Source organism: Ahaetulla prasina, chromosome 2, assembly GCF_028640845.1.
Source record: "Ahaetulla prasina isolate Xishuangbanna chromosome 2, ASM2864084v1, whole genome shotgun sequence".
NCBI classification, from domain to species: domain Eukaryota; kingdom Metazoa; phylum Chordata; class Lepidosauria; order Squamata; family Colubridae; genus Ahaetulla; species Ahaetulla prasina.
This window is the reverse complement of record NC_080540.1, coordinates 282,432,572-282,454,632: the sequence shown is the minus strand read 5'-3', so window position 1 is coordinate 282,454,632 and position 22,061 is coordinate 282,432,572. Positions and strand designations below refer to the sequence as shown.

The window sequence follows — 22,061 nt, the reverse complement described above, 5'->3', positions numbered from 1 at the left end:
ACTTGTTGCTGGCAATCCTTATGATTTATATTGATATATTGACCATCAATTGTGTTGTAAGTGTTGTACCTTGATGAAGGTATCTTTTCTTTTATGTACACTGAGAGCGTATGCACCAAGACAAATTCCTTGTGTGTCCAATCACACTTGGCCAATAAAAATTCTATTCTATTCTATTCTATTGTAGAACAGAGGCCTTCAAACTTGGCAGCATAGCTGGCCGGAGAATTCTGGGAGCTGAAGTCCACAAGTCTTAAAGTTGACAAGTTCGAAGACCTCTGTTGTAGAACAATATTTTGTTCATTGTGATACTTGTTTATCTGCATCAAAGTAACAAAAGTTACTTTCTGGATGTAATGCTTGAACTGCTATATATTGGTGCAAAGTATTTGCAAATGGTGCTACACACCATATAAGTATGTGAGCAAAGTGGGTACCGAAATGGATAATGATAATCTACAAAATTGGAATCAAGTTATCACCATCATGATTTCTCTCAATGGCCGTTTTTAATGTTATCTGGAAAAAAAGAAAACAAAGAGGGAAGGTGTGATGAGTAAGCAGCAGCACCAATTGTTGCTGTGGTCCCACTAGCCATCCACTTCTATGGACGTTTGTACCTAGGTCTTGTGAAATGTCTTCACTACATTACAGAACATTTTTGTTCAGCTGACTGCTTAATATCAGTGAAAGTCGCTTGGACTTTTTCTTTGATGGCATCCACGTCCATATTCTGGATGTTCTGAAGCTGTCCTAAAAAAGTATCTTTGTCTTCTTCTTCTTCTTGATCCTCTGCTACCATCTTCTGGAGGTCTTCTGGCAAATCCACGTCATCTCCAGCCAACTGAATCTGAGTCTCATCCAATTCACTCTGAGAAAGGAAGCAAAAGAAAAATAAGAATTCATATATGTGGATGGGAAGCTTGTCAGCTCCCTTGCTAACTACGTTCTTTTTTTTAAAAAAAAAAAGATGTTAAAATTCTAAGAGAAGACAAAATAAGTTCTGTAGGCCAAAATAAGATATATGAGACTGGGGAAACAGTTCTTGAAGGAGCAATTATTGGCAAACTTACTTAGGAATTCTACTATATTTTAACAGTCCTTGTGTTTTAATTAGCATGTGTAGAAGTTAATACTGAATGTGAATTTGTATGAGCAGACTAGACTAGATTAAACTAGACTGAATTGAACTGGACTGGACTGGACTGGACTGGACTAGACTAGGAATAGAGTGGAGTGGAGTGGAGTGGAGTGGAAGGGAAGGGAAGGGAAGGGAAGAGAAGAGAAGAAAAGAGAAGAAAAGAGAAGAGAAGAGAAGAGAAGAGAAGAGAAACAAAAGTGATTAGACACACAAGGAATTTGTGTCCAGTGCAAATTCAGTGTACATGCAAAACAACAAGTAATAATAATCATAAGAATAAAGGATAACAATCATAATACCAATACCAATAGGGAAAGTAGTGGAACAGATGAGAAGGATAAAAATAATATAGCCATTCTATATGGGTAATATATTAGACATGTCATGAATGTAGAACAAACAACATATTAGAACAATAAAAACAGTATTAGCAAAGAATGAAAAACCAACAATGGTCATCAGAAACCAAGCCCAACAAAACAATTCACAGCGACCTCTCAGTGGGTGATCTAATCTCTTGGACCCCCCAAATCTGGGTGTTCAACACTTTACAAAAGTCCAGCAGAATAGGGGCCAATCTGATCTGGAAGGGGTATGCTGTTCCAGGTGAGACTTTACAAGAAAAGTGCATAAAATGCTATACAAAGTATTCTAAAAGTAGAATAAACTTCAGATTTGGGGGAAAAAAGCAGTAGGGCAAGGTCAAATTTAAAATGAGAGATTTCAGGACTGCAAAGACAATGGAGAATAATTTCTTTCTCTCGAGGAGAATAATCCAGATCATATAGTTCGTTTCATGCACATCAGAACTGCCTAGTCGAAAAGCCTGCTGTGTTTCTTCTTATGATTAGAGGAACATGGATTATTTTAAAACAAAGATTAGTTCTGCCCAGCCATGCATAAAATCTAGGTGAGAACCGAGACAAATATAACTTAATTGCTCATGAAAAGTCTTTGCAAAGAAGAACTCCAGATTAAAAAAAAACAGTGTGACATGGCAGCCAATCAAATTTCAGCCTTAAATTAGACTCATTTTGAATCTCTTTTTCTGGCATCCCTCTTCCAATCCACTCCCCTATAACAGTCCAACATTGTTTCCACTACATCGTATCACCAGAGAAAACAATTCCTGGCTATAGACAGATTCTATAATACTATAAAATGTGGGAATGAAAGTGTTTTCTCTTACATTTAACCAAGGTAACTTTCCATTTGATTTGATCCACCTGCTACACCATGCAAAGGGCATTATTTGTTCATAAAAAGATAATAACTCTCTTTCTGTTGATCTCAACATCCTGAGATTGTGGATTTTCCAGATGAATTTTTACTGGCAGCCAAAGAGAATTGGTCTGACACAACATTTGCACCTTTGCAGTTACTTCAGAGGAGAAATTGCAGCTAGTCCTCAATTTATAACAATTAATTTAGTGACAATTCAAAGTTACAATACCATGTTTCCCCGAAAATAAGACCCTATATTTTTTTGAACCCTGAAATAAGCGCTTGGCCTTATTGCCATGCACTCAAAAGCCTGATTGGGCTTATTATCAGGGGATGTCTTAGTTTGGAGGAAACAGGGTAACACATTGTTGGAAGAAATATCCATCTGGGTTCAGTTCCAAGTGGGTACAAAGACACTGGAAACATGGAGACTGCTTAGAAAGATGGTTCAGGATCACATGGCTTGAGTTCCTGAACAGAAAAGGGGCTGAGATCCTGTGTGCTCCCTGGCTTTATGCTTTTTCTGAGCTTTGAACTTTCTGGGGCACAGGAAGAGTATCCTGATTGGTTGTCAAACTCCCAGGTGGTCTAGGGGTCTTAGTTAACATTGTAGGTTGTCCCTCAAGCTTGCCTGAGCCTTGCCATGTGGTGAGTTTCTGTTGCTAGATGGGTTCTATTATGTTGCAGATGATGGCCCATTGACAAAGGTGGGGAGAATGAGTTTTTACCTCTGACCCATTGACAAAGGTGGGGGGAAATGAGTGAGCTTGGTTGAGGCTTTAATGGCCCATTGACAAAGGTGGTGGGTGGTGGGAGAAAGTTGCAGGGAGCTGCTTTGTCTTTAAAACATGTTTCTCCATTTCTCATCCAGGGAAATATATTCTGCTTTTTTAAATATTTTCTAAAATATTTCATTCTTCTAGGAGGGGGGTGGGTGCTAAATTCCTACAACTGAAAAAAGTTACTTATGACCATTTTTCACAAGTGCAACTGTTATGGCATCCCCCATGGTCAGATATTCAAAATTCAGACACTTGGCAACTGACTCCTATTTATGGCTGTTGCAGTGTTCAAGGGTCATATGCAGGGGGGAAATCCAGCAGGTTCTGGAGAACTGGTAGCATAAATTTTGAGCAGTTCGGAGAACCAGCAAATACCACCTCTGGCTGGCCCCTGGAGTGGGGTGGGAATGGAGATTTTGCAATATCCTTCCCCCAGGAGTGGGGAGGGAATGGGGATTTTGCAGTCTCCTTCCCCTGCCACTCCCACCAAGCCACGCCCACCAAGCCATCCCCACAGAACTGGTAGTAAAAAAAATTGAATTTCACCACTGGTCATATGATCCCCTTTTGGGACCTTCTGACAAGCAAAGTCAATGGGGAAGGCAATTTCCCTTAACAACCATGTCACTAACTTAACAACTGCAGTGATTCCACTCTAGCTACTATAGCCAGAAAGGTCGTAAAAAACCTCAGTTAACAAATTTCTCACTTAGCCACAGAAATTTTGGGCGCCATTGTGGTTGTAAATTGAGGATTACCTATAATAATGTCACTAATGTGATTAGATGGGGAAATGTCAAGATTCCAGCTTGGTCCAAATGGATTAGTCAAGAAGATGCCAAGCTTGAAAACCTACATCTTCTCATTACCATCTTTCTCCAAAGATGATCCATCTTTGGAGAAAAGTCATCTACAGAAATAATGACTGCATGCCATTGTTTGGAGAGAAGGATGAGTTTGAAGAAGACTACAAAGCAATCTCATTATCTTTATCAACTGACTGAGACAGTTAGAAGAAAGAAAAGCCAACACAGCGCTAGGCTGCATCGCGAGAGGAATAGTATCACGATCATGTGAAGTATTAATACAACGATATACTGTCTTGGTGAGACCACATCTGGCAATCCAGTTTTGATCACCGCAATATAAAAAAGATGTTGAGACTCTTAGAAGAATGCTGAGAAGAGCAACAAAGACGATTGAAGGGCTGGAGGCTAAAACATATGATGAACAGTTGCAGGAACTGGGTATGTCTAGATGAACAAAGAGAAGGACTGGGGTGACAATGTTTGAGGAGCTGACACAGAAAAGAGGGGGTCAACCTATTCTCTAAAACAATAAACAAGAAGCCAATTCCAGGAGGCCAATCAGCTTTTTTCTTATTTTCCTCCCCAAAAACTAATACTCTTATACTCCGATGCGTCTTATAGTCCGAAAAATACAGTCCTTTATTGAGGTCCAGTTATACCTTCTACCACTAATTCTTTTAGTATAGAATAGGAAATGGGCCTCTGTGGCTCAGACTGCTAATGCAGTCTGTTATTAACAGCAGCTGCTTGCAATTACTGCAGGTTCTAGTCCCACCAGGCCCAAGGTTGACTCAGCCTTCCATCCTTTATAAGGTAGGTTAAAATGAGGACCCAGATTGCTGGGGGCAATAAGTTGACTTTGTATATAAATATACAAATAGGATGAAGACTATTGCTAACATAGTGTAAGCCGCCCTGAGTCTTCGGAGAAGGGCAGGATATAAATGCAAATAAAAAAAATAATAATTTAGGAATACAATCTCTAGCAATTAAAGCCATGTGACAAGTTGGGGACAACCATGACTTTGGGACGTAATCATCTCATCTCATTTGACCAGATGCAAAAGCTGCTTCATCTTTAAAGCTGCTGCATCATTATGCAGTAGGCAGATGCCCTACTCTGCAAAAAGATGCAGTTGCTTTAAAGAGCTGCTACATTCCTGCTTCCTGCATGTCAAAGCATTTTTTCAAAAATGTTTCTGGAGCATGCACAGATCTGTTAGATGACAGATATTTCCCACCTTTCCCAATCAAGGAATGGTTGATCGGGGGATGGGAGCGATTTGATCAACATGGTAACTGTAATGTATCTTTAAATGTTTTGGCGGGAAACAAGCACATTGCTGATTGGTTGAAGCCGCCGGTTAAACTGTATATAAGGAGAGGTTTTTCCCCAGCCCGGTTGCTGGGTTCACCATATATTAAAGAGCTGTTGTCACTACCCTGGTCTCCAGCCTCGTTACTTCCCGAACATAACACTGGCGACGAAGGTGGGATTCCGAGGCTAAGAGCACCAGGAACGAGCTGAAGAACCGAACCCAGCAAACTCAGGGCAGAATCGCAGCGATGGCCAGCTACACTCCGCCCGCGCCGTTTGACCCATCCAGGGAGAAATGGGGAACGTACATGACCCGTTTCGAGAGCTTCCTCGAGGCAAACGAACTGCAAGGAGTTCCAGACAACCGCAAAAGGGCGTATTTCCTGAGCCACTGCGGTCCCGAGGTCATCGACATCGCGGAAGCCCTGGCAGAGCCAACGATACCACAATCGGTATCGTGGCAAACTCTGCAAAATCTATTGAAGAACCATTTCGCGCCAACACCGTCCAAATATGTACGGCGTTTTGAATTTGGAGAGCGCAGACAGCAAGAGGGCGAATCCATCAGCGATTACATGGCAGCCCTGAGAAAAGCCTCCAAGGATTGTGGGTACCGAGACTTGGATGAGGAGCTGTTAGAGCAACTCATCCGTGGGGTCAGAGACATTCGTTTGCGGAGGCGGCTGCTATCAAAAAGCAATCTAACGCTGGCAAACGCTCTGGACGAAGCCAGAGCTCATGAAATGTCCACCCAAGCGGCGGAAACCCTACAAAAGCCACTCACGCCAACGGCGAGCACGAAAGCAACCCCGGTCCACAACGAAGAAATCCAGACCGAATCAGACGGCGAGGATGAGGAAGGAGTTTGCCTCACCGGGAGAAGGGGCAAAGAAGACCGGGAGGAATGCGGAAGTTGCGGAGGGCAACACCAGCGTCAACGATGCAAGTTCAAGGACGCTACATGTCGGCGGTGCGAGAAGAAGGGGCACCTGGCTCAAGTCTGTCGAGCACCCCAACCTTCCTGCCGAAAATTCAAACCAACCAATCAGAGCGCGGGATCGGCTAGGCGACCCGTGATTGGTCAAAACAAAAAGGGCGCGAATTCAAATCGAACGACCGTGATAATAGGCCGTGCAGCAACCCGCGTCGAGAAGAAAATCTTCACAAAACCGAAAATCGAAGGAGTGCCGTGCCGACTAGAAGTGGACACAGGGTCAGCGATCACAATCATGTCCTGGGACACTTTTGCGAAAGCTTTGCCGAAAATCGCCAAACGCAAACTGCAAACACAGCGGCTAAGAGTTCACGACTACCAAGGGAATCGCATCCCTGTTCGAGGGACCACCTCCGTCCGCGTCGAGTACGGACCACACAAGAAGACCCTGCCCATCACGATAGTCGAAGGGACCCTGCCAAGTTTGTTGGGACTAGACTGGTTCCGTGCATTGGGCATGGGAGTGACTGGCATCTACAGAAGTGACTTTAACCTAAAAGACACACTCATGGACGAATTCGAAGATGTGTTCAAGGACTGCCTGGGCAAGTACAAGGGGAGCCCTATTTTCTTCAATTTAGACCCCCAGGTAGCCCCCATACGGTTAAAAGCAAGGAGGGTCCCTTTTGCCCTTAAACCCAAGATTGACAGGGAGATAGACAAGCTCATCAGTCAGGGGATACTGGTGCCAGTCGATCATGCAAAGTGGGAGACGCCAATCGTCACCCCAGTGAAACCAGATGGGTCAGTTAGAATCTGCGCTGACTACAAGGCAACGTTAAACAAAGCCTTGCAAAAAAGCGCTTACCCGGTCCCCGTGGTGCAACACTTGCTGCACTCGCTGGGGCAAGGGCACGTTTTTGCCAAATTAGATTTGGCCCAAGCCTATCAACAACTGCCTGTAGACGCCAACACAGCCGAAGCCCAGACAATTGTGACTCACAGAGGTGCTTTCAAGTGTACCCGGTTACAGTTTGGGGTGAGTGTGGCACCTGGTCTATTCAAAATTTAATGGGCGACTTCTGCAAGGGCTCCGGGGTAGTCCCTATTTTGATGATGTATTGGTATCAGCCGAAAATTTAGAAGAATTGGGGAGCGTTTGAGAAAAGTTCTGGGCATTTTCCGGTCAGCGGTCTAAAGGTTAAAGTGAACAAATGCCAAATAGGGGTAGAATCCGTAGAGTTCTTGGGCTACAGAATAGACAAGGAAGGAATCCACCCCACTGAGAGCAAGGTCAAGGCAATAAGAAAGGCTCCAGCGCCAAAAACAAAACAGAGCTACAGGCATTCCTGGGTCTAGTGAACTTTACGCGGTCTTTTGAAAAATAAGGCAACCGTTGCCGAGCCGCTACATAAGTTACTGGGAAAGAATACTGTTTGGTCTTGGGGAAAGATGGAAGCTAGGGCTTTCAAGCAGTAAAAACCTACTCTCGGCGATAGCTTACTGATCCAGTATCATAGCACAATGCCATTGGTATTAGTTTGCGATGCTTCCCTTACGAGTGGGGCTGTGCTCAGCCACAGGCTCCCAAATGGCACAGAAGCCCCAATAGCCTTCTACTCCAGAACAATGTCCTCGACAGAGAGGAACTATAGTCAGTTGGATAAGGAAGCTCTAGCTATAGTCTCAGGGGTAAAAAAGTTTCACGAATACGTCTTTGGTAGAGATTTTGAAATTGTTACAGACCATAGACCACTGTTAGGGTTACTGGCTGGCGACCACCCAACGCCTGTGGCACTTTCGCCCCGTTTGACCCGATGGACTATCTTTTTAGCCGCCTACTCCTATAAACTGCGGCATCGACCAGGAAAAGAGTTGGGGCATGCGGACGCATTAAGCAGATGCCCACTACCAGGGGCGATCGAGGACCCCACTCCGGGGACGCCCATACTGTTAATTGACTCTCTGGACTCCAGCCCAGTCACATCTAAGGAGGTGGCTCGGGCGTCATACCGGGACATTATTTTGAGAACTGTACTTGGTTGGGTACAAAGAGGGTGGCCCGCTGCGCCGGGCGAGCGTTTTAAAGAGTTTGTAAAGAAACGTGGGGAACTTTCGGCTCAAGGAGGGTGCCTGCTATGGGGGGATCGAGTGGTGATCCCAGAGAAATTGAGGAAAAGGGTGTTGGATCTCCTCCACGAGGGTCACCCAGGGATTGTAAGGATGAAGGGTCTAGCGAGAAGCTATGTGTGGTGGCCCTTAATGGACTCGGAAATTGCTGAAAGGGTAGGGAAATGCCAGGCCTGCCAGGAGTCCAGACCGCTACCCCCAACGGCCCCGGTTCGGGAATGGGAGAGACCCCAAGGGCCCTGGTCTAGAATCCACATTGATTTTGCCGGCCAAACCTTCCTGGTAATAGTCGATGCCTACTCCAAATGGCTGGAAATCATTCTCATGAGATCCATGACAGCCGAGGCCGTGATCTCAGTTCTCAGGCACCTATTTGTAACCCATGGGTTGCCCGACACACTAGTTTCCGATAACGGCCCGCAATTCACGGCAACCCAGTTTGAGGAGTACTTGGCAGAAGAGGGCATCCGACATGCCCACTCGGCGCCTTTCCACCCTGCGACGAATGGCCTTGCAGGCGTTCGTCCGGGCGCAAAAGAGGCATTGTCCAGACTCAAGCCAGGCGACTGGCAAACAAAATCGATGTTTTCCTGGCGTCCAACACAGAACCCCTGTGTCACAACCGGCAGAAGCCCAGCAGAATTATTAATGGGCGAAGCTCAGGTGCCCACTAGACCGTTTAATACAACGATATACTGTCTTGGTGAGACCACATCTGGCAATCCAGTTTTGATCACCGCAATATAAAAAAGATGTTGAGACTCTTAGAAGAATGCTGAGAAGAGCAACAAAGACGATTGAAGGGCTGGAGGCTAAAACATATGATGAACAGTTGCAGGAACTGGGTATGTCTAGATGAACAAAGAGAAGGACTGGGGTGACAATGTTTGAGGAGCTGACACAGAAAAGAGGGGGTCAACCTATTCTCTAAAACAATAAACAAGAAGCCAATTCAGGAGGCCAATCAGCTTTTTCTTATTTTCCTCCCAAAACTAATACTCTTATACTCCGATGCGTCTTATAGTCCGAAAAATACAGTCCTTTATTGAGGTCCAGTTATACCTTCTACCACTAATTCTTTTAGTATAGAATAGGAAATGGGCCTCTGTGGCTCAGACTGCTAATGCAGTCTGTTATTAACAGCAGCTGCTTGCAATTACTGCAGGTTCTAGTCCCACCAGGCCCAAGGTTGACTCAGCCTTCCATCCTTTATAAGGTAGGTTAAAATGAGGACCCAGATTGCTGGGGGCAATAAGTTGACTTTGTATATAAATATACAAATAGGATGAAGACTATTGCTAACATAGTGTAAGCCGCCCTGAGTCTTCGGAGAAGGGCAGGATATAAATGCAAATAAAAAAAATAATAATTTAGGAATACAATCTCTAGCAATTAAAGCCATGTGACAAGTTGGGGACAACCATGACTTTGGGACGTAATCATCTCATCTCATTTGACCAGATGCAAAAGCTGCTTCATCTTTAAAGCTGCTGCATCATTATGCAGTAGGCAGATGCCCTACTCTGCAAAAAGATGCAGTTGCTTTAAAGAGCTGCTACATTCCTGCTTCCTGCATGTCAAAGCATTTTTTCAAAAATGTTTCTGGAGCATGCACAGATCTGTTAGATGACAGATATTTCCCACCTTTCCCAATCAAGGAATGGTTGATCGGGGGATGGGAGCGATTTGATCAACATGGTAACCTTCACTTAGGAACAAGCTACACGATTCATGGATGAAAACATCTTTCCGATGACAAATCTTTCCTGACAATCCCATTAATAGGATTTAATGGGCTCATTAAGGACATGTTTTGTCATGTAAGACTGCCCTTAATACCCTTAAGCTTTACGTCTTGCACTTTTCTATGGCTTCATATTATGGCTTCCTAAGTACCTCTTGAAACATCTGTGCAAAATATTTAACAGGCATTGTTGTAACCACAGCATGCTGTCTCCCTTTTTATGAGTTAGCAAAATAGACTTATTATTAAATTCTGCCAGGAAATTCAAGATAGAATTATGGAAACAAATTAGGGGTGAAATCCAGCAGGTTCTGACAGGTTCTGGAGAACCGGTATAGGAAATTTTGAGCAGTTTGGAGAACCGGCAAATACCACCTCTGGCTTGTCCCAGAGTGGGGTGGGAATGGAGATTTTGCAATATCCTTCCGTCAGGAGTGGGGTGGGAATGGAGATTTTGCAGTATCCTTCCCCTGCCATGCCATGCCCACCAAGCCACACCACGCCCACCAAGCCACACCCACAGAACTGATAGTAAAAAAAATTGGATTTCACCACTGAAACAAATACATTTTATCCTCAGAGTAACTCTCAGAGGCTAGGTAAAGCTGAGGAGTCTAACCTCAGGTATACCCAGTCCAGGATCTACTCACTACAGGTAGTCCCTGACTTACAACAGTTTGTTTAGTGACTGTTTGGAGTTATCACACTGAAAAAAGTGATTTATGACCGTTTTTCACACATTGCAGCAACCCCATGGTCAGGGCCTCTGGTGGCTCAACAGACTAATGCAGTCTGTTATTAACACAGCTGCCTGCAATTACTGCAAGTTCAAGTCCCACCAGGCCCAAGGTTGACTCAGCCTTCCATCCTTTATAAGATAGGTAAAATGAGGACCCAGATTGTTGGGGGCAATAAAAGTTGGCTTTGTATATAATATACAAATGGATGAGACTATTGCTTAACATAGTGTAAGCCGCCCTGAGTCTTCGGAGAAGGGCGGGATATAAATTCAAATTAAAAAAAAAGGGATCAAAATTCATTCATTTATGAAGGTTGCGGTGTCCCAGGGTCATGTGATCCCCTTCTGATTGGCAGAATCAATCGGGAAGCTAGATTCTCTTAGCAACCGTTTGGCTAACTTAACCACTGCAGTGATTCACTTAACGACCGTGGCAAGAAAAGTTGTAAAATGCGTCAAAACTCACTTAACAAATGTCCCACTTAACAACAGAAATGGGCTCAATTGTGGTCATAAGTCGAGGGCTATCCTTATTCATTATGCCCCTTTGTATAAGCCAGACTGTTTGTGTCTTCCATTTAATCATTCTCTCCTGATTCCTGCACTATTTACATTAAAGGATTTCAGATTACCGTATATACTCGAATATAAGCCGATCCAAGTATAAGCCGAGGTCCCCAATTTTACCCCAAAAACTGGGGACTCAGTATAAGCGAGGGTGGAAATGAGGCACCTACCGGTTGAAACCCTCCCTCCCTCAGCTGAGAAGGCTGGCGGCTCCCGCCCGCCCTCTCACTGCACGGCAGGCTTCCCGCCGTCGGTAAAATGTGAAAAAAAAAAAAAAACACTCGAGTATAAGCCGTATATACTCGAGTATAAGCGAGGGCAAAAAAAAAACACTCGAGTATAAGCCGTATAGACCCGAGTATAAGCCGAGGGGACGTTTTTCAGCACAAAAAACGTGCTGAAAAACTCGGCTTATACTCGAGTATATACGGTAGTTCCTCTTGGGGGGGAAAACCCCTTAATTTATTTATTTATATATATTTTTTACATTTATATCCCGCCCTTCTCCGAAGACTCAGGGCGGCTTACATTGTGTAAGGCAATAGTCTCATCCTATTTGTATATTTACAAAGTCAACTTATTGCCCCCCCCCAACAATCTGGGTCCTCATTTTACCTACCTTATAAAGGATGGAAGGCTGAGTCAACCTTGGGCCTGGTGGGACTCGAACCTGCAGTAATTGCAGTAATTTTCAAAGGTACATGCTAAAAGGCAGTAAATGCTTTTAGCATGATGGATGATTCCAATAATATCTGGAGCTCTGAAAAAATCATCTACCAAATTCCCAAAGAGGGAGAACCTTAATAGTTGTACCAACAACATATCTGAAGGGCACAAGATTAGGAAAGGATCGCCCAGGTCAGTTTCTCCCCCGGCACCCCAATCTTAGCAACTTTAAGATGTGTGGACTTCAATTCCCAGAATCCCCATCCAGCTTGGCTGACTGAGGATTTCTGGGAATTGGAAGTCCACACATCTTAAAGTTGCCAAAGTTAAGAAATACTAGGTCAAGTAAAGATGTATTGATCAATAGCTACTGTAATGTTAAGTATCTACATATCAGTGGTGAAATCCAAATTTTTTTACTATTGGTTCTGTGGGCGTGGCTTGGTGGGCATGGTGTGGCTTGGTGGGCGTGGCTTGGTGGGCGTGGTAGGGGAAGGATACTGCAACAGCTCCATTCCCACTCCACTCCAGGGGAAGGATACTGCAAAATCCCCATTCCCTCTCCTCTCTGGGGCCAGTTCTCCGAACTGCTCAAAATTTCCGCTACCGATTCTCCAGAATCTGTCAGAACCTGCTGGATTTCACCCCTGCTACATAAGTATATCTGTCTCTATACCAAAAAGTTGCAAGAACTGGAATGGCGGTCCTATGAGGACCTACATATTAATTGCATGAATGTCATTAAAAGTTCAATTAAAAAAAAGAACCCTAAATTACAATAGGGAGTAGTATTTAAACAGGGATAAGATGAGTAGAGATGGGGAGGGAAGAGGCTACCTTGTTTCTCCGACTGTAGATTGGCTTCCTTATAGCTGCCATTTTATACATGGTCTACAATCTTCTTGGTGTCTTTTCTCACAATGCAGTTCAATATTTGTCTAATCAGTAGTAACTTCAGTGGCAATTGCTCTCAGACAAGAGTGTAACATTTCTCCATTTGCCAATTTTAATTTCTGTTACCTTAGAAATCTAAACTTTATTTCTGATCATTTAAAAGCAATGTAAAAAGCGAACATTGCAAGACACACTTTCAAAAAGACCGAACCAGATTATTGTTCAAGTCAAATTGATAAGCAGATAAAAGAACATCAACAGAAGAAGCAACCAGTACCCTGTTTCCCCCAAAATAAGACATCCCCTGATAATAAGCCCAATCAGGCTTTTGAGCACATGGCAGTAAGGCCAAGTGTTTATTTCAGGGTTCAAAAAAATATAAGGCAGGGTCTTATTTTCGGGTAAACGGGTATGTATTTACAACAGGTGCAGCATCCGAAGCAGTGGTGAAATCCAAATTTTTTTACTACCGGTTCTGTGGGCATGGCTTGGTGGACGTGTTATGGCTTGGTGGACGTGGCAGGGGAAGGATACTGTAAAATCCCCATTCCCTCTGTACTCCTGGGAGAAGGATATTGCAAAATCTCCATTCCCACCCCACTCTGGGGCCAGCCAGAGGTGGCATTTGCCGATTCTCCAAATTATTCAAAATTTCTGCTACCGGTTCTCCGAACTACTCAAAATTTCCGCTACTAGTTTTTCAGAATCTGTCAGAACCTGCTGGATTTCACCCCTGCTACATAAGTATATCTGTCTCTATACCAAAAAGTTGCAAGAACTGGAAGGGCGGTCCTATGAGGACCTACATATTAATTGCATGAATGTCATTAAAAGTTCAATTAAAAAAATCCCTAAATTACAATAGGGAGTAGTATTTAGACAGGGATAAGATGAGTAGAGATGGGGAGGGAAGAGGCTACCTTGTTTCTCCGACTGTAGATTGGCTTCCTTATAGCCGCCATTTTATACATGGTCTACAATCTTCTTGGTGTCTTTTCTCACAATGCAGTTCAATATTTGTCTAATCAGTAGTAACTTCAGTGGCAATTGCTCTCAGACAAGAGTGTAACATTTCTCCATTTGCCAATTTTAATTTCTGTTACCTTAGAAATCTAAACTTTATTTCTGATCATTTAAAAGCAATGTAAAAAGCGAACATTGCCCGATACACTTTCAAAAAGACCGAACCAGATTATTGTTCAAGTCAAATTGATAAGCAGATAAAAGAACATCAACAGAAGAAGCAACCAGTACCCTGTTTCCCCCAAAATAAGACATCCCCTGATAATAAGCCCAATCAGGCTTTTGAGCACATGGCAGTAAGGCCAAGCGTTTATTTCAGGGTTCAAAAAAATATAAGGCAGGGTCTTATTTTCGGGTAAACGGGTATGTATTTACAACAGGTGCAGCATCCGAAGCAGTGGTGAAATCCAAATTTTTTTACTACCGGTTCTGTGGGCATGGCTTGGTGGACGTGGTGTGGCTTGGTGGACGTGGCAGGGGAAGGATACTGTAAAATCCCCATTCCCTCTGTACTCCTGGGAGAAGGATATTGCGAAATCTCCATTCCCACCCCACTCTGGGGCCAGCCAGAGGTGGCATTTGCCGATTCTCCAAATTATTCAAAATTTCTGCTACCGGTTCTCCGAACTACTCAAATTTCCGCTACTAGTTTTCCAGAACCTGTCAGAACCTGCTGGATTTCACCCCTGATCCCAAGGTCATGTAATAGTCCATCTGTGATCTTCCCAACTAGCTTCTGACAGGCAAAGTCCAATAGGGGAAGCCAGATTTGCTTTATGACTGCATGATTCACTTCATTGCAGTCATTCCCTTAATCACCATGGCAAAAAGGACATATCATCGGGCATGATTCATTTAACAACTGCCTTGCTAAGTAACCTATATTCTGATCCTAATTTTGGTCCTAAGCTAAGGACTACCTGTGTAAGTCAGGTTCTGACCATAAAGCATGCTTAAGAAGCTTAACCCTGGATGCACAGTAAAATAAAACAATTTTTTTAGAAATCAGGGAGGCTTGCAAAATTTCAGGCAAGAATGCCGAAACTTCCTAAAGTTTCACTGGATTCTTAAGGGATTTTGATGGCCTTGTATGAGATGCTAGCAATTTTGAGGGAAGGCTAGATGATGGTCCAAGGATGCTCAATAACAGAGGCACCAGAAGAGGTTATAACACCCTGGAAATACTAAACACGGGGGAGAGAATTCAGTTTGCCACCAAAATCACCCTTTTTTTCTTCTTCACAAAATTTGGGATCTTGGCAACTGGCATGTATTGACAATGGCTGCAGCATCCTGGGGTCACGATTGCCATTTGCAACCTTGCCGGCCACCTTTCCCGTCCCTTTTAATTGTTTCCTAGTATGATTTGATTGCTTATCTGTACCCTATGACTATCATGTACCTTATGATTCTTGACGAGTGTATCTTGTCTTTTTATGTACACTGAGAGCATGTGCACCAAAGACAAATCCTTGTGTGTCCAATCACACTTGGCCAATAAAGAATTCTATTCTATTCTATTCTATTCTATTCTAATCCCTTACATCGGGGTGGAGTCGGGGCAACTGAATGGAGCAGAGTATTTACTGGCCAGATGCCCTTCCTGTTGCCAATGCAGGGTTCGCAGCAGATACGGTACTTACTCACTTTTCCCAGACAGAGAAATAACTGCTACTACCTAGGATCGAACTCACAGCCTCCTGATCGTGAGGCGAGAGCTCCTTCTCTAGGCCACTGCACCACTCCTTCCCAGCCACCTTCTAACAATCAAAGTCAATGGGGGAAAGTCAGATTCATTTAATGACCATGTGATTCACTTAACAACTGCAGCAAAAAAAATATTACAAAATCAGATGCTAATCACTTAACAACCACTTCCCATAGCGATAAAAGTTCCCATCTGAATTGTGGTTGTAAGCGGCAGATGTGATTCTCTTAACGATGACAGTGATTCATCATCCAATTGTGGCAAATAAGAATGTAAAATTTGGCAACTTTTTTAACAACCACCTTCCTTAGTAACAGAAATTCTGGTCGTAAGTCAAGGTCTACCTGTACATCGTTCCGACTGGACTTGTGGCTTTATTTCCATTTCTATCTCTATGCCATACAAATTTTTGCAATACAAATAAAATGTTATTTAAAGTCTTTCCTGAAAAGATATCTGACCTGAGTCTTGGCTGGCACATTTAGCATGTTACATATCATGTAAAATTTGAGGGTCATTGAGAAAGGACAGAAAAGATAAATTGCAAAGCAGATACATCACTGTTTCTCAAACATGGCAGCTTTAAGTTGTGTGGACTTCAACTCCTAGAATTGTCCATGCTGGCTAGGGAATTCTGGGAGTTGAAGTCCCCACATCTTAAAGTTGCCAAGTTTGAGAACCCCTGAGTTGTATGAATGTTATATGTTCTCAAGATTGTAATAAACAGTATTTTTTGACAGAGGTCTTGCCTTTGGAAGTCTGTATTTCTCTCGCATGTGAACCCGCAAAACAGCTCGTCCAGCCTTCTTTTGTGCATAAGCTGCGTCTCTTTCCATCCTGAAGGCACAAATGGGAGGTTTTGTAAGAATCAACTGAGCAGGTCCAGCTAAACATCAGGCTGAGGGACACTCTTAAGGAGTATCTGAAAGCAACTGCTGGATTCATTCATCTCATTAGAAGAGTGGTGTCAAACTCGATTTAATTGAGGGCTGCATCACGGTTGTCTTTAACCTTTGGGCGCTGGGATGGGCGTGGCCAGGGTGGGCATGGCCAGCATGACATCACTTGTGTCAGGGGGCACCTGTGGTGGCCCGAGTGCTCTGCTAGCAAAAATGGACTCCTGAGCTCCATTTTCGGCTGCAACGGCCTCCTGCAACTCTCTGCCAGGGAAAATGGAGCTCGGGGGGACCACGCATGGCCCTTGTGAGCTCCGTTTTCTGCTGGGATGGCCTCCTGCAACCCTCTGCCAGGGAAAATGGAGCTCGGGGGGACCACGCACGGCCCTTGTGAGCTCCATTTTCTGCTGCGATGGCCTCCTGCAACTCTCTGCCAGGGAAAATGGAGCTCGGGGGGACCACGCATGGCCCTTGTGAGCTCCGTTTTCTGCTGGGATGGCCTCCTGCAACTCTCTGCCAGGGAAAATGGAGCTCGGGGGGACCACGCATGGCCCTTGTGAGCTCCGTTTTCTGCTGGGATGGCCTCCTGCAACGCTCTGCCAGGGAAAATGGAGCTCGGGGGGACCACGCATGGCCCTTGTGAGCTCCGTTTTCTGCTGGGATGGCCTCCTGCAACGCTCTGCCAGGGAAAATGGAGCTCGGGGGGACCACGCATGGCCCTTGTGAGCTCCGTTTTCTGCTGGGATGGCCTCCTGCAACGCTCTGCCAGCAAAAATGGAGCTCAGGCCAGTCCTTCGCTATTTCCAGGGCAGCCCCATTGGCTAGATCTAAGTATCCTGCAGGCCGAATCCAGCCCCCGGGCCTTGAATTTGACACCCCTGTATTAGAAGGCTCATCAATAGAAGAACCCTCAAAATTTGGAGGTTTATATATTTATATTGACTTATATGGCTGCCTGCCTTGTCAATGCGATTTTGAGTGGTTAACAATTAAAATATAGTATAAATTGTGTTTATCTAAATACTATTCCCAACGAAAACAAAGTTCAGGTAGTCCTTGACTTACAACAGTTCATTTAGTATCCCTTCAAAGTTATGAAACTAAAAATAGAGAAGGAAGACCGTTGTTCCTTCATATGATGGAAATCAAGTTTTCTTTCCATTGGAACGTCCATTTGACCTGGGTTTAGAATGCTGGGGCGGGAGGTGGGGGGAGATGTATGGAACTAGCTCCAATATTTATGGCTTTCTCATGTCTTTGAATGAGTTTATGAACTGAAATGAACTATATAATGACAAATCTATGGTTCTGAAAATCAGGGTCATGTTGTCTGGTATGGTTGCATTTTAACTGAGCCATTAGTTTTATGGCTAAGTAATAGTTACAGCAGGCGCCAGTTTGATCTAGTGGTTAAGGCATCAGACTAGAAACTGGGCAACTGTGATTTCTAGTCTTGCCTTAGACCCAAAGCCAGCTGGGAGACCTTGGGCCAGTCACTTTCTCTCAGCCCTGGGAAGGAGGCAATGGCAAACCACTTCAGAAAAACATTGCCAATATACAAATTTACAGCATTTTAATAGCTATAATTTGAGGGCTCCTTAAACCATCTACCCTTTGTATGTTTTTCAAGGGGATATTTTGATGATCTTGCTATGGGTTGAACATTGACAATGTAGTTGTTACAGGAAACAGGGCTACTAGGGGGTTTACTCCAGGTTGTGAACTTGAGTCATCTTGCAACCATTTAATGTCTGAATAATTCATTATGTTGAATTTTGTGACAAAATTTATTTTTTAGAAAAATGGGAGAGACGGCTGACTTTATAGCTCCTATTAAGCTCTCTGAGGTAACTTAATCACTCACATACCCTATGTAGCACTTTTCTCTCCTGTGTTCTAATAGTACCCCAATTCTTCTTTTGACAAATGGAAATATATCTTTACTTTGAATTCTACCTCATTCAAAAGCCATGATTGAAAGATATCTTCATTCAATGTAATGTAGAAAGCTGTCTTAGTTTACAATAGCTAAAAATTAAGAGTCTGGTAGTAGTACCTTTTTAGACTAATCAATTTTATTTTAAAAAAGGCATAAGCAAAACATGCTAATCTGAAAAGACGCTACTTGACTCTTTTACCTTCTGACCCTTAAAATCAAATACCCAGAGTAGAAACAAAGTAATTTCATGAAAGGTATTAAATGAATCTTAAAAGATACTGATTTATTTTGCTCCTCGGACATATTTTTCATTTTCCCATGCAAGAAAGAGGCTCCCCTTAAAATTTCCTGTGGATCAAGGCCCATCTTGTGAAGAGGACTACTACTAAATATAACCATGGAGAGTCAAATTCCATAGAACATTAACCTCTCACCTCTAATCATCTTACAGTGTAGCTTTAGCTAAGCATTATGTAATTGATCATTAGTGAAATGATGTCCTAGAGACTTGAAATTCAATTATTTTTGTAGCTACAATAGTAGTAGCGACATGCTTTCCTTTTATTTCCTATGGTTTTGCTGGTTGAGTGCTAATACTAATATGACGACTAACAGTAGAATACTAATATTGCACATTTTCCTAAAAAAACACTAATTGGTATTTAAAACGTTGATTTTGTAGGTAGTTTCCTATGTCATTACATAAACATCAGAGTAAAAATATTTTTAAGGAAGAGCACAGTACTTTTAGATGTTAAGAGGCATGTCACCTTTGCCATTTAGATTAGATTAGATTAGATTAACAGAGTTGGAAGGGACCTTGTAGGTCATCTAGTTCAACCCTCTGCCCAAGCAGGAGACCCTACACCATTTCTGACAAATGGCAGTCCAGTCTCTTCTTGAAAGCCTCCAGTGAGGCTTTCAAGCTCCCACAACTTCTGAAGGCAAGCTGTTCCATTGGTTGATTGTTCTCACTGTCAGAAAATTCCTCCTTATTTCTAGGTTGAATCTGATCAGTTTCCATCCATTATTCCTTGCCTAGCCTTCAGGTGCCTTGGAAAATAGCTTGAGCCCTTCCTCTCTGTGGCAGCCCCTCAAATATTGGAACACTGCTATCATGTCTCCCCTGGTCCTTCTCTTCACTAGATTAGTCATGCCCAGTTCCTGCAATAATCATCGTATGTTTTAGTCTCCAGTCCCCTAATCATCCTGCTTGCTCTTCTCTGCACTTTTGTTTTAAAATAGAATAAATCTAACTTTATTGGATTTAACTAGCTTACACAAAAACAAATTTTAAAAATTCCAACCAATGCAGAAAAGAAAAATTCTGAAAAGTATTTGATTCAGATAAGCACTAAGAAAACCTATGAAATTTCATAGTTAAACAAGGTTGTAACTATTGGTTACATTTAGGAAATATCTTGGGCACATTATGTATTTCTCTTTCCCCAACCTAGAAATCTGGAAGAAGAGGAACATTCAAAGGAAAGGGTCCCATTTCCATGGAGATACTATTATGGAAAATTAGGGGAATAAGTTGTGGTACAGCCTTAACCCACAGGCATTAAAGCATCTACCTCCCTGGATCTCTGGTCTTGTGAATTTAAACAATCTAAATCAGTTTGCACACTGAAAACACAGGAAGGTGTACTTACTTCTCCTCTATCACCTGCTTTTGATATTCCTCATATTCTTCTCGGGTCATTCCTGCTGCTGTAGCTGGGTCAGTAGGGGTTTCTTCTTCTTTCTTTTCTTCGCCCCCTCCAGAAAGTCCCAGATTTTTCACCTGGTTACTCAACATATTTTTCACTAGGAAAGCCATGTTCTCCTTTTTCTTTTCACCTTGCCAAGTGGGGTAAAACAAAACAAAAAACAAAAAAAACCCCACGCCACGCCACCAGGAAACCCACAGCCCGAACAGCTCTTCTAGGGCACAGTATTAGGGAAAACTCTATGCCAGAAAGAGTTCGTCAACTCTAATCTGGATTAAGGCGGTGTACTCCTTAGCAGCCAGAGGCAGATGGTTCAGATTACCGGGAGGGAGGGGGGACAGAAACATCATTAGATTTTGTATTTACTTTTTGTATTAATACCTTAAGCTAATTTTTATTCTTTCAGATGTGGAGGGGTGGGTGGGCCAGAGATGGGGAACAAAGAGAGATGAGAAATCAAGAGATCTAATTTGCTTTTCCTTTGTTCGCATACAATCAGGCATAAAATAAGCTGCTAATGGCTCTATTGTTTGAATTCGAATAGCTGGACGAGGTTGATTGTGAGAATTTTGTGGAACAGGTCAACAATAAACCAGGTTAGAAAGATCAAAGAGGTTTGAATGGTTGTGGAGGGAGCAGCAAGATCCTTCTTTTAAATGAGAACACCAATCCTTTTATTCATGGATATTTTATCCACTGGCATTAAGTCCCTCCAGTATATATATTTTTTTCCAGATTTTGATTGGTGATTATAAATATATGCTAGAACAGCATTCTGTATCTCTCTACAGTTGTGGTCTCTAAAGATTCAGCACATTTTAGTGATTTGTTAATGACGGCTATGAATCTCTCAGGAGATTTGACTGCAATCACTTCCGGGTTACTATTATTTTCCAGGTCAAATCAAGAGCATCCTTTATCCCAGAGGTCTTCAAATTTGGCAGCTTTAAGATTTGTGGACTTCAACTCCCAGAATTCTCCACCTGCTTTATCCTGTTGAATTCAAATGGCTGTGGCAGGGCTTAAAATCACTTACCTTCCTTACGGGCTTGAAAAACCACACAGCGTGTACGCGTGCTCACCCGCACGTGTCACATGCGCGTGCAGACCAGGGGTGAAATCTAAAAATTTTCCCTACTGTTTATGTGAACGTGGCTTAATTGGTGGGCGTGGCTTGGTGGTCAGGTGACCAGGTGGGCGTGGCCAATAACAATAAATAATAAAAATAATAAACAAAGTACACAAAACAATAAGAGGTACCAAAAACCAACTTTCACACTTTTCACACACACAACATAACACAACTGACTCACACACAATGTAAAAGCAACTGCACTTCACCCAAAATGGGCCCTGCAACAAGCAGGAAACTCACACAGCCACAAAAAGCTCAAAAACCAACTTTCACACTTTACACACACACAACACAATACAACTGACTCACACACAATGTAAAAGCAGCTGCACCTGACTCAAAATGGCCCCTGCAACAAGCAGGAACTTCACACAGTTACAAAAAGCTCAAAAACCAACTTTCACACTTTACACACACACAACTGACTCACAAACCCACAAAATGCCATACACAACTTTGTGAGATTTTGTGTTTCTGCAGTTAGAGTGAAACACTACAGAAACACACCAAATCTCAGAAAGCTGCAAAAATATTTTTTTATTTTTTTTATTTATATTTTAGAAAAATGGGAGAGACAGCTGACTTTATAGCTCCTATTAAGCTCTCTGAGGTAACTTAATCACCCACATACCCTATGTAGCACTTTTCTCTCCTGTGTTCTAATAGTACCCCAATTCTTCTTTTGACAAATGGAAATATA

The 22,061-nt window shown here is 43.0% G+C and overlaps 1 protein-coding gene across 1 annotated transcript; it reads right to left on the bottom strand.

Moving 5' to 3' along the window:
• Positions 1-643: 643 nt before the first annotated feature.
• CPLX4 (complexin 4) lies at positions 644-20,336 on the bottom strand. Its single transcript, XM_058171619.1, has 3 exons — positions 20,170-20,336; positions 16,429-16,516; positions 644-871 (listed from the first exon to the last, which is right to left on the bottom strand). The coding sequence occupies exons 1-3, from the start codon at positions 20,334-20,336 to the stop codon at positions 644-646; spliced, it is 483 nt and encodes a 160-aa protein (XP_058027602.1).
• Positions 20,337-22,061: the final 1,725 nt, after the last annotated feature.

Excerpts from the sequence above, each read along its gene's own strand:
- CPLX4 (XM_058171619.1), bottom strand. The coding sequence starts at position 20,336 with ATGGCTTTCCTAGTGAAAAATATGTTGAGTAACCAGGTGAAAAATCTG. Across the intron at positions 16,517-20,169 it reads AAGCAGGTGATAGAGGAGAA|GATGGAAAGAGACGCAGCTT; the intron begins GTAAGTACACCT and ends TTGTGCCTTCAG. Across the intron at positions 872-16,428 it reads AGAAATACAGACTTCCAAAG|AGTGAATTGGATGAGACTCA; the intron begins GCAAGACCTCTG and ends TTCCTTTCTCAG.